The sequence below is a fragment of the Polypterus senegalus genome, chromosome 12, assembly GCF_016835505.1.
Source record: "Polypterus senegalus isolate Bchr_013 chromosome 12, ASM1683550v1, whole genome shotgun sequence".
In the NCBI taxonomy this organism is placed as follows: Eukaryota; Metazoa; Chordata; class Cladistia; order Polypteriformes; family Polypteridae; genus Polypterus; species Polypterus senegalus.
In genome coordinates, this window is record NC_053165.1 from 62,327,971 (window position 1) to 62,341,768 (window position 13,798).

Here is a 13,798-nt window from a genome sequence, read left to right on the forward strand (position 1 = left end):
CAAGGTCTTTTGGGCCCTTTGTTGTAATGAAAGTATCTACTGAATGTACTTTGTAGTAACAAGATTTCTATAGACTCGCGTCATATGGAGAAACTGTTGGGACCATAAAAATACTTTGTTGTAAAGATATTCGTTGTAATGGAATTTTACCTGTATATAAAATACTAAGCCTAAACATGCAACGATTTTATGTCATGGTTTTTTTTTTTTTTTTGTTACGCTTTAAATAGGGCTTATTTTAAAACCTACATATATATGTTTGGTATCATTCTTTTCAGAATTTATCGAACTTTAATGTGATGTTGTTAGAACAACGCCGACTGTCCAGTCACTTCTCCTTTGTGTAAATGCTATTGACAGACACAGTTGCTGCGCTCTCAGCTCCAAGTGGGGTTGGAAATAAAAGACAAAGAGTAGAAGACAAAGTAGAACATCGTAAAGAGGTTCAAAAATGTTGGCACGGTACACATGCAGAGCAGGTTAGAGATAATGAAAGTACTAAAATTCGAAAGTTTTAAAAATTGTTAGTAAAGATCACATTAGCACTAACAAATGGAAATTATTACTCGGTTAACAGAACAGCGAAAAGAGATCAAATATATGGAAATAAGTGATATGACAGAAGTATGTAGTTATTGTTTGGCTTTAAACTTTAAGTCAGAGACTTGTAGATTGCCTAACTCGTGTTGCCATCAGGGAAACGCAGTGTTTCTTACCAATGAAGACGCATATCCAAGAAAATTAAAAGGTTTGTTGTTTGGTGAAAGTGAAATCCACAAATGAGCTGCAGATAAGTAAAGTGGCTGGCACAAAGTGCAGGCCCTTATGGGTTGGCGAGTGAATCCAGCCAGGGGGGCAAACTCCCTATTTTGTGTGTGTGTGTGCATGTATGTATATATATATATCTCCCAACCCCCCGCTATCTGGGTAGCATTGGAGTTGTATAAGATAGATGCTTCAGCAAATTACCAGGTAACTTCCTCACAGATGGACAGATTATTAGACTAGTAAATATGTCCTGATATGATTATTCAGCAGCAGTAAAGAATTAATCCTAATTACAATATTTTAAAATAATGTCATTAGTGCTTTTTGCTGTAGAGAGCATAGTTTACAAAGAAATAGGTCTTTCAACAAATATTTTCTGCACTTGGATGAAGACGGTTCAAAGTATAGCACAGTATTATTAAAAGCATCTTTCAGCTGCATGGTAAATTATACAGCCGTATTGTGATTGCTTTGTTGGCCAGTAATATCCCTGTAGCAAGATGACTGCACACACCTCCCCAGCCTCCCTGAGAAGGATTTCTCTGTCCTTCCCGACCTGTATTCAAATAGCCTGCTGCAGTATGGAGGAGCCCAGCTGATGGCAGATTTTACCTTATATGGCCATTCTAAGTACAACGGCTGTCAGCCTTCCAGAGCCATTTCCTCAAAGCATCTTCATTGGCTAAGAGCAGTGTTAGAGCCTAGTGGTTTCTGGGATTGGTTTGGATACATCATAAGATTGGACAGGACTCTAGAAAGAAGGGTGGGGGGGAGCTATATCAAGTATTGAATGTGCAATGCTGTCTTCTGATGCTTTAACTCCATATAAAGGCTGCATTTTCTGTGTGGTATTTGTAATGTGGAGACTAGGCTTTTCTTGTATGCTCTGAGTCACACTGTAAGGCTGAATTTATTCAAGTAAAGCAAAGATTTCTGAGCTTTGATAATCAAATAATGACACTAATTTTAGAATCACATTGTATAATTCCACTGCTGTATTTAGTTTTAGGTGCTATTTCTGTACAGATACTTATTTCAGAAGTGCCATTAGAAAATTCTGATACCTAGTCATCCTAAACTTAAACTTCCCCTGCTCATTTAGCTTGGGTGTGTTTTTTCCATTCTTTATTTCTGAACAAATTCATTGTTTACTAAAATGATCTCTCAAACCTGGATTTCTCTTTTGTTGTTACTTTTTGTAATGCTTCTGGTTTCTAAACTTAAATGCTTTGTTTTTCTGTTGTTACAAATAAGTCATTCCAGTAGTGGTTTTCCCCTGCCTGTGTTTTGGCAGTGCTTGTGAAATTAAAAATATGTTAAAACAGACTTTACTCTATTTATAGCCAAGGGATATAACTAATGTGTCCCATACTTCAAAGTCACTAATATTTTTTCTGTGGAATGTTTTTCTGTTGATCCTACATATTTTAAATAATGAGCAATTCATTCTTCCTACTGACTCATCGCCTAGCACACTGATGCATACATGAGCTACTGGGTGAGGCTGTAGCTCAACACTTACAGGCTGGCGCTGTTAACCTTGACTGGCTGCTCCTGGCTTTTCAGATTACACATTTCCTTACTTGGCATCTTGAAAATCTTTCTGTATTATGAACATCTCTGGCAATTTATACCTTAACAACTGGTTTAGGAATCCACTTTTGAGTTAGTACTGAGAAAGAAGTTGTCTCTTAATTTAGATTCAAGGACATTATTATGAGATATGTTTTATTCAGACTACCTCATTTGGTTAAGGTTAATAGGACATTTTAACCTCATTGGCCATACCAAGAGCTTGAGGGAAAATTAAGGGAAAAAAACGCAGCTTTAGAAAAGGCTTCAAAACTGTACTAGTGTTTTGAATCTCCACGGGTATTGTTGGGTTGATATTGAATATTAATACTGAAAGCTGTGTCATACCATCTAGAAAAGGAGGTGATCTGTGAGGAAAGCTAGTGATCTTTTGGGGTTAGTGAATGGAACTATAGAGTTTGATTACTAGAACAACGAAAGGGTACATACAGTCATCTATTATAGTATATCATGAGATCAGAAGATAAGCAGGAAAACATTACTCATAAAAAATTCAAATTAAGTTCTCTTTAAAGTTTGTAGAAAGCATGAGAGTGAAATCTGTTCATAAAATGATGATCCCATGCCCCAGGAAACATTGTTAAAGAACCAGGGTGGAGGCAGCATCCTGCTGTGGCATGCAAATCGGCAGTAGCAGGACAGGACAGCTCATTAAAAGTGAAACAAAAAATGGAGCACCATACCGTAAACTATTGCAAGGGAGTTTGTTTCACTCTTCTAAAAGGACATAATCTTGAAAGTTTTCTTCATTCACGTGAATAATGATTCAGAGTACATCAGAGCAAAATTAGAATGGTTCCACAATTTGCCAAAACACAAAAACAAAACACTTCATGTCTCATTAAAACTTGTCATGAGCCTGTAGAACAGTTGGAAGATTTTGATTCTTCACTGCTGTGAATATCCAGCGCTACCCTCTGCTCACACAGTCTGGGTATTCATATTTTCTCTCGCAATCCTTAAAGCATGCATGTTAGGTTAATTTCTGACTAATGTCCCATGCAAGAATTTTGTTTGCAGAGAGCCTGAGTTTATCCTGGTAGTATAGAAGTAGTGGCACATGATTATCGCCTTCTGACTAGAATTTCCTTCTTCATTGATATGGAAGCATCAAGAGTCTGTTGAATGAATGATGGCAGAATAAAATTTGTAATGTGTCATTTGTCACCTGACTTGGGGAGGACAAGATGCCATAGAATGACTGTACATCTGTAAAACAAATTCAGTTGGATTTATTGTAATTAGAAATGGAGCAAGTGAGATAAACTGGTACTTTCTTTGTTTTCTACTTGGACGGCTGTGTTATGAAAGTGGCCCTTCTAATTGCTTCTTCACAAAGTAGCAATGTGCCTTATTCAAAAATATTTGCATTTATTCTGGAGTTTACTATTTTACATTTTGCTTACCGCAATCGAATATTTGCAAGCAACATTCTGTTTCAAAACAGAAGTAGAAGCATTTTAACATGCTTAGATGGCAGCCAAAGTTTTGTTTTTAATTGATCACAGTCAGAAAGTTACTGTGTTTTTTTTTTGTTTTTTTTTTCCTCCTGACATTAGAAGTTAAAGCTGAAGTTTTCTAGCCATTATTTGAATGAAGCATGTTAGAAAAAACTTCAGAAGTTTAAGGAAAGGTTTGTGATCCAATTTATATTAGTCCTGTATAACTCATAAATGTTCATAAACCTGTTCTGCAGGGTAGGGCAGAAGCACAGTTTCATCTTTTACCAGTGCTTGCGTCAAAGTAAATGTACTGCTGATTTCAGAATATATAAATATAATTATAGGGAGTTAAAGGTGGTTGCCCATTGGATTTATTCTTGCTTTTTTGCCCTTTAATGCTGGAATAGACTTTAACATCATGTGCCTCATATTTGGCACAATGTAGGTGTGAGAATTAAACTGACAAACTTTAAAAGTCTTAATGCCTTAGGGTAATCTGCCTGAGCATGTGCTTTTGCTCTCTTCCTAAGTTGTTTTTAGCACTAGTTTTACCCTCCTTACATTACCTTCTTAATCCTGCTACATTAGTGGCAGCTGGGCCTGAGGCAAACCGGGTGCGAGTCCAGTGCAGGGCTCACTTACACAGAACCTTGCATGGGGGCATTCAGGAATCGCCAGTTAATCATACCAGCCATCTTTGAGGGAAAAGCAGTAAGACCCACACAGACATTTGCAACTAGTCTTGCAGTCCCTGTGCAAAGAAACTGTGTTCTGGTCCTGGGTCAGACTGGCAATCAATGAAACTTGTACATTTAAAAAAATAAAACTTGCATCGGATGATGAAAAATATTTGGCGACTCTATATAAAAAAAAAAACCAAACAAAAAAAAACATCAAATTAAGACCACGAAATTCTACGTATATATTGTTATTAGAATTTTATTTCCTTTACAAATTTCCTTTCCTTCATAACTAATTAAACAGTTAATGCAAAAATATGTAACATTAGCTAGTATTAACAACTCCTTCTTATTCTCTTCTTTCATATAGCACATTTTTAATTTGTTTAAACTACAGGTTGCCTAAGGAGTTTCTTTTTAAAAAATGCAACTTGTTTGCGTGTGTATGAATGGACAGAAGGAAAGAAATCACTACAGTTTTAAAATATAGATTAAACAATTTTGTTTCCCAAAAAATTGATATTTTATAATAAAACAATACAGTAGATTAAAACAAAATATATGCTTCTTCATCTGTCTTTTTTATGTCCATTATATTCCCTTCTTTCTGTTACATTATACAGTTATTAATTTTCTTTATAGACATTTGATCACTGTCACAGTTCCTTAAGTCTCCATTATCTGTGACACTATTCAAGAAAAATGATTTCTTACTCATATTTCATGCCGTGCAAGCTTAGCATGACTTCAGAAGTCCTGTCTCTTTGACCAGAGTTTGCAAACTCTGTCTTAGGGATTTGGTTATAAAACACTTTTTTTGTTTGTTTTTTTAAATCATCCATCACTTGGGACCTTAAACTTCTATAACCGTATGAAATATATATATATATTTAAAAAAAAAAAAAACCTTCCTGAAAACTTTACGGTTAGTACTAACATGATTTATTTTTCTCACCTTTAGGTGTGCGTGTGTGTATCTTTATTTGCCATTGTGCCAGCTTGTGTTGCCTTAGTCTTTCTTTTTTCTTGTATCATTTGGTCAGTGTTGTCTCTTAAGTAGTGGATGTGTAGCTGATGACCAGATTTTTGCTTTTGTGCTCCTTTTGAAAAAAAAAAAATTAGGCTGAATGCAATATTTTTGTCGCACTATAGCTTTTTTGAGGAAGGATGGCCAGCATTTAAATGACTTCATAGAGAAGTATTTTTCATTTTCCTGTAGTTTTACTCCAAATTTCCTCCCAACTGCCACACTTCCTTCTCTAAAGTGTAAATCCAATCTCAGCAGGAAGAATGGGCAGTATGTAAGGCTGTTCTGCTGAAATTTGGACCATTGCTTTTGGGACTCATGCCAGTTCATTTTAAAAAAAAATTTTTTAAGAGACAAGAATTCAAACTCCTCTTTAAAGAGTTTTTGCCTATTAACTACAGGTAAAATTCCGTTACAACGAACGCCCAGGGACCTAAAAAATATTTCATTGTAATAAACATTTTGTTGTATGAGATTCTGTATTTGTTACAATAGTGCTTTCTTTAACTTGCATCCATGCGTCTGCAATCATTTCAATAGCTTCTTTCGCATTAAGTTTAATCTCCTCCTGTCTACAAGTAATGCTGACGAGAATTTTTTCTCAGCATTTCCTTGCGATAATACACTTTCAGGGTGCGAGTGATGCCCAAATCCAATGGCTGAAGGCCTGCTGTGCAAGTGTAATGCGAACATTATCTAAACGCGGAAGCATGTTTTGGGCAGCACAGTTATCAATCAGAAGCCAAATCATCCTTTTCCTCTTCTTCATATTGTGAGGTTTCTGAACTCTTTTGGGTTCCCCCCACCCAACGGGAACGTCACGCTGAAGTGCATCCCGAAGTGTGATTGCCACATGTATGTAAGATTGTTTGTCAGTTGCCAGTGCAGGGCAACGGCAGACACACAGCAGTGCAGTGAGGCGCCACAGAAGCGAATCTTAAAAGATGAGAGTTGTGCTATAAGTCACTGTATTACACCCCAAAATATGAGGCTGAGTCTCAGTATTTTAGCAAAACCAGCTTTTACTCCGCTTGAAACAGGAACAGCACGGTTATTTATTGTAATGAAAATTTCGTTGTAAAGATATTCGTTGTAACGGAATTTTACCTATAGTGTGTTGCAGCATCGTTAATAACTGTTGATTCTTCATAACAAAGGTTTCATGTGTTGGTTGGTTTTATTTTGCTTTTTGCCTCTTGCCTCCATGTCTGAAAATGTTTAGTGTATCTGTAGCTTTATCCTCCTACACCTAATTACTCTGCTTCCCATTGGGTGCAGTGCAGGGACGCAAGCACTGGTTAACTTCAGTAACGAGGCATTAACTGATAGTTTTAATAATTATTTATGCAGTTTAGCAGTGACTTTGTGCCAGCTGTCTGTGACATCTTACCATTTAGCTGAACAGATCAGCAAATGTCATGAACTGATGCCAGATAAAGCCCATCTCCTGGCCCCACACAGTATTGGGGCATGATGAATTATTCTTGTGCCAGTGGATGCTTTTTATAATATGTTTCTTTAAAAACTGACACCTTTAAACAGCACTGTAGTGCACTTTTTAAGTGATCTTATTAATCAAAAACAAAATGTGTCTTTTTTCCATAGAAAGAAAATAAACTGGCATAAATGATGTAAGTCAGGGTTCTCAAACTCCAGTCCTGGAGGGTCGCAGTGGCAAAAACAGGTCACTCATTAAGAAAAGCCACTGCAGCCCTGTAGGGCCAGAGTTTGAGAACCCTGATGTAAGTGGTACTTAAGGTTCCAACTGCTTGTTTGTGATTTTTGTTTTAGTTTTTTTTTTTTTTTTTTTTTTGCAACGGTTTATACATATAAATTATACAAAGTGAGACACAAAAATAACCAGATTGGTAAAAAAAAATATTTATTAATGAATTACACCATTCTAAACATTGTCACCTTTTATACATTCTTGCAACTGATTCCCTGTCAATACCAACCAACTCTGAGATAGCCTGAACACCTAGGCGGCGATCATTTAGAATAATCTGATTCTTCATTTTTTTTCCATCCGTCCTAGACGAGCATGGTTGACCTAGATATTGAAAGTCTTCCACATTTTCTTGTCCTTCCTTGAAACGTTTGTGCCACTCAACTTGTGTGCGAGACAAACTTATCACCTTACACTGTTTTTATCATTTAATAAGTTTCTGTGGCCATTTTGTTTAATTTCATGAGAAATTTGATGTTGATTCTCTGTTCAATTTTTTTTTTCCACCCGACATTTTCATGGCAACTCGTGTAGCGATTGTTGTGCAAATACTGACTGGACCATTCAGAGGATATACCTAGCTGGTTGACAGTTTGAGAAGGCATGTAGGAGGGGATATAGTTGTATGATTCACGTCCATCCGTCTGGCCGACCTCCGGATGATTTTCCAGGAAAGCCCCTAGCCCAGTCCGATTATTTTTGTATCTCGCCTCATATTATTGTATATTATTATCATTATAAATGTATTTATATATATATATATATATATATATATATATATATATATATAACATTTTGTAAAGTTTTATTCAGTTGTGTCGTGTTGTGTAGTCCCATATCTAAGTGAATATACAGATTAGTTCAAAAGACAGTGCATTTTAGAAAGTGACCTGCTCATATTTACATGAAGTCAACATTCCTCTGATACTTGCTGTACAACCACTACGGTTTTAGGTTGCGTAGCTGCATAGTTGAAATTACAGAGGAAGCATAATTGTGTATTTAAATTTTCAAAGATTTTATCTCTCTGTGCATTGAATATTGAATTCTGGCCATTGATGATGATGTTTTCTGAAGCTGTCTGGCCTCTTGATGAAGTGACTTGTATTAGCATTATTATTTTTTTTGAAGATGTCAGTATTATTTTTTTATCCATACATTTGTTTTAGTTATTAAAACTCACTAGTTATTAAAATAAAAGGAGCTGTTTTTTTTCTGTTCGGTGGGAATAATGTTTTTTTTTTTTTTTTCAAAATCTGCAAAATAAAAGAATCTAATATATATGGAGTTTGGAAATTTTATAGTAATACTACTGATTACATTTTTATATCTATACTAATAAAAGGCAAAGCCCTCACTCACTCACTCACTGACTCATCACTAATTCTCCAACTTCCCGTGTGGGTGGAAGGCTGAAATTTGGCAGGTTCATTCCTTACAGCTTCCTTACAAAAGTTGGGCAGGTTTTATATCGAAATTCTACGCGTAATGGTCATAACTGGAAGTAGTTTTTCTCCATTTACTGTAATGGAGATGAGCTTTAACGCCGTGGGGGCGGAGTTTCGTGTGACATCATCACGCCTCCCACGTAATCACGTAGAAAACCAGGAAGACCTCAAAAAAGCGCTGAAGAAAACATGCATTATATAATTTAGAAAGCAGCGAAACAACAAGAAGCGAGCGAGTGACATATACAACCATATTCATGAGTTCTGCTACTTCGGAAACAAAGCACACGGTGGAAAAAATCAATGTCCCGCTAAAGGAAGACAGTGTAAAAAAAACCCGTGCATGCAGTGTGTCAGGTCTCAGATAAAGAAGAAGACGAGCTGTTTATTGATGCAGTAAGAAACGAATCGATGAATGAAACCTGTCATCTTTACAACGATTGACAAACACGGAATGTAACTTGAACACAACACATCCTACAAATACGAACCTGATTGAAAGAAATAATGATAATCAAATCCTTGATGACAGCAACACTCAGTAACACTCACAAAATAAGTATATTGACAGTCATGTTACGTTTTATTTTTAAAATGTTCCCTTTTCTTTTTCTAGCTTTTTTAACACACTACTTCTCCGCTGCGATACGCGGGTATATATATATGTATATATATATCCCGATCTACATACTCGAATAATGGATACTTTATTCGCCATCAATGATTGTTTTGGTAAAGCCATACTCAGTGTATTCATTAGATGAGCGGTAAAAAGTAAGAGCGAGGAGGATGACTTATTGAGGCATGCAGGCTGTAGTGCGCCAACTCTATCTGAATTGCGATCACATTTGAAAAAATATATCTTTTCAAGTTCTATTTAGTCCATATGTGTCAAACTCAAGGGCAGGGCCACATCCGCCCGGCGTGTAATTATATCCGCCCGAGATCATTTTATATACTGTATTATTGTTATTAATGGCCGGTGTATGAAGCGCTGGTAACACAATAAACTACAGATCCCATAATGCAGCGCTTCAGCTGCCTTGCCGAACACTTACCGCGTTAATCAAGTCTACCTTATGATGCTGCTAGTTATTGCGAAGCTAGAGTTATTGCGCACTGAGTTTGCACGGCGCTTTGGTACTTTGAAGAACAAAAAAAGTCCGTCTACATGCGGCTCGAACCTTGTGCATGTTTGGTAGCACATATCTGTGTGAGAAGCTCTTCTCAGTGATAAAGACTAACAAAACAGCACACAGGAGTTGCCTCACTGATGAGCACCTGCAATCCATCCTGAGAATCTCCACAACACAGAACCTCACACCAAACAGAAACGAACTTGTGGCCAAAAAAAGATGCCAGGCGTCCAGCTCTAAAATGACATATGAGCAAAGACAACTTAATGATTTGATTTGTTATTGCACGTAAGAGCGGGAGTCAACCGTTTTAACAAACAGCGTATTGCACTGATACGAAATAGCTGTGTGTGTATATATGTAGATATATATATGTATATATGTGTAAATATATCTATATATATATATATATATATATATATATATATATATATATATATATATGACAACAACACTCATCACTCACAACAGTGACAAAACAATTACATTGACAATCAGGTTACGTTATTTTCAAAATGTTTCCTTTTCTTTTCATTGCTTCTTTAACACACTACTTCTCCGCTGCGAAGCGCGGGTATTTTGCTAGTATAAATATAAAGGCAATTTCCATTATAATCTCTTCCATTTAAACCGTATAAGTTCAGTTAATTCCCTTAGTTCAGTTTACTGGCCCTGGACAAAGTGGCAGTCTTTGCAATGCCTGCACACAAATTCTATGCAGCCATTCAGACAGAGCCTTGTTTGGAACTGCAGTTAAACTAGCAGGCATGTGTTTTTAGGGATGTGGGAGGAAAGCCCACACAAGCATGGCGAGAACAGACAAACTCCACATGGACAACATCAAGATGCAGTATTTCTTGGATGCTGTGATGGCGTTCATAGGTGGTAGCAGTGTGTGCTGAAGTGTTACTGCTAATCAAGTGTTTTTCTTGAGGCCCTGTATAAAGGGCCCATATGTTACCCATATATTCTTTTAACTTGATTTCTCTCATAATGCTAGATTTTGCTTTAATTGGACTGTTTTATGTTTTTTTTTTGTTTTTTTTTTTTAATTGTTGCAGACTACCTATAAAGGTTAATCTACTACTGTAAATTTAAATAGATATGTTTACTTATGCATTTAAATGTTCTATGTTTGAAATCTCTCTTTGCAGTAAGAAACCCTTCATGAGACTTTTTTTTAACTCTGTATGGCTGTATCCCTTTTCATGTCCAAAGACCTTTCATTTGTAGAAATGTCTGGAATCTATAAATGAAGTTGTAGATGTTTGGGTTCTTTGTTCTGTTTTAAAAGACTGAATATCTCAACTTGAATTCTGAGGTCTTCCATGGGTCTGTGTACTTTATCACACCTATTTGCCTTTCTCTTGTTATCAGTGTAGACATTTTTGTTCCACTTGAAGTTGAAAGTGAAAAAATGTAGTAAATAAGAATTTCTTCGTGTTCAGTTCTCAGACAGCAGAACTAATGTGTCTTAAACTGGGGATTAGGTATGCACCTGGATACTGCAGAAGTTCCATATATCCAAAGTCATTTTCTTTATGTATTTTTTCTCTCCACAGACAGGTCGAATTGACAAATCCTATCCAACAGTATGTGGCCATACAGGACCAGTTTTAGATATTGACTGGTGTCCACACAATGATCAAGTTATTGCCAGTGGATCTGAAGACTGCACAGTGATGGTGAGTAAGGAGAAGCATTTCAGTGTCTTATCTACCAACTTCCTGACTCACACTAGATCATTCTAAGATTTCGATGTAAAGAAGTTATGTTCGCTAATCGTTGCACTGGAGTTTGGGGGTGTGTTACATGTTGGCATGTGCAAGTAAGAATTACACTTAACTCCGTACGCATGACAGTAATGACTGTACTGTATATACCTGTATAATGATGCTGTGAGTGGCAGGTTTGGATTCCGGCCAGTGTTCCAAAATGTGTGTTTATTTCCAAGGGGTCTACGGTACAATGAAATTGACACAAAACTGTCAAGAATGTTACTTTTCAAACCCAGTTACAGGATCTGAGCAGTAAGCATTACGTAACATTAGAATAAATACAAATAAACATTTATGCAAAAAAAATTTACATTTTATAAGATGGCTAGAATAATGTCAGTTTGGTTCCCTGGCCTGTCCTTGAGATAGTTGTATTTGTTAAATTTCACCATTGTTGAATTGCACGTCTGATTTCAGGTGGATGAGATGGTAACTGCAAATATTGAGGTGTCTCATAGACTGGTTTGGTATCGCCCAAGATAAGATACATTCATAGACTAAAATCATAACTTCGTATCGTCATGGCTATAGTTATTAACTAGTAAGTGGATTTTCATGATGCAGTATTCAAGCCCCTGCACTAAACTTTGAAGAAACTCTACAAGCTGAAGTCAGAAACACATCAGAAGGTGTAAAAAAAACAAACAGTGAAATGTCTTCTCAGTATCTGATGCTAATGTAAATACTAGACTGTGTGAAGAAGTCTTAAATGAATGGTCCATGTCTCATTAGATGACTTTTCCCAGTGATTTTTTCAGTCATGTCTTTCGAGTGCATAATTTTGGTGAGTTAGATGCAGTTGATGTTATGCATCCATGAAGTCTACTCCTCTACTGTGACATACCCAGCGACTTATTCCAATAAGGAATGTGGCTGTTTTGGATCTCACAAACTGGAGAGAACCTAGTCTGTCTGTCTGGATTGTATTTTACATAAAACAACAGAATGGAAAAAAAAGAGTAGAGACTATAGCTGAACTTGCCATCCGTGTTAATCCTTTGTACAGCATTGACTCCATCAGACATCACAGTTTTGGTTGTCACTAGGGAATCCATTCCCGGATGTGTTTTTCCATTCCCGGGAATCCCGCTTATCATTCCCTGGAATCTCGGGCTTCCGGGGATGATACAGTGCACGGGCATCTCACATGTGAATGGTTTTAGAACGACCAACACTTATTTTTTTAATAAAACTACTGCAGTATGTTGACACCAATAAAAGACTAGCCTTAAATACAAGCAGTTCATGCTGTCATACAAGTACATTTATCTAGTTAGTTACGGTAATAACAGCCTAGAAAGCACAACGTGTCCAGCGTGCGGTCGTCCAGGCGAGAGGGCACATTTGTGCAGAATAAGCCAGCCGCTGAGAAAACATGCTCTGCTTCCACCGAAGTAGGCGGCACAGTCATCAGATACTGATACACTTGTTCTAAACAACGCCCATGCTTGCCGTTGCTCTGAAACACTGCCACTTCAGCTTTTACTGATGCATGCAGTTTCTTGTCATCATTTTGTGATGGCAAGTTTCTTGGTACAGATAATGCAGATGCAGCAGACTGACATATTGCAATTTCAAGTTGCTGTTCAAAGCTGTTGCCTAACAAACTGACATCTACCCTGTCCCAGCATTCGTGAGCTGCAGAGTGCAGAATCCTCCCAGTCCACTGTGCTCATTCTAAGTGGGAGCCAGGAAACTGACTGCTACTGGTCTGTTGTTGACTGAATTAATCAGCAACACACTACACCGTGGGCCAAAAAAAAAAAGTGCCACTTAACTATTGTCAACTATAACTCTGTTATTTCTTGATTGATTTTTACACTTTTACACCCTATATATGCAAGCTTGGCTGTTCCAAGCCAAAGTAATTGCAGTACACAAAAGGCCATAAGACCTGGAGCTACAAACGGAGGCAGAAAGCAAAAGAGTCCACATTTGAAATTTATAGTTCAAAATACAGCAGAATATTTGAAGAGGAAATGGTGAGAAGCACATTAATGCCTGTCTACAGCTTTCTCTGAAGCATGGTGGCAACTTGGTCTTGGATAACTTCTGAGAAACAGAAAGAGATTTTGATTAATTGTGATGCACCTTCAGGGGAAACTGCCTTATTGACAAAGCTATATCATCTGGCACGATACTATCCCCAAAGACTATACAAACATAACTAAGATCAACTTGGAGTAGACATCTGCCA

The 13,798-nt window shown here is 37.0% G+C and overlaps 1 protein-coding gene across 1 annotated transcript in view; it reads left to right on the top strand.

The window, feature by feature from the left end:
• coro1ca (coronin, actin binding protein, 1Ca) overlaps window positions 1-13,798 on the top strand; it is a 70,076-nt gene that overhangs the window by 33,650 nt on the left and 22,628 nt on the right. The window contains exon 3 of the mRNA XM_039771836.1: window positions 11,386-11,508. Coding sequence (XP_039627770.1) covers window positions 11,386-11,508 — 123 coding nt within the window. The remainder of the gene's footprint in view (window positions 1-11,385; window positions 11,509-13,798) is intronic.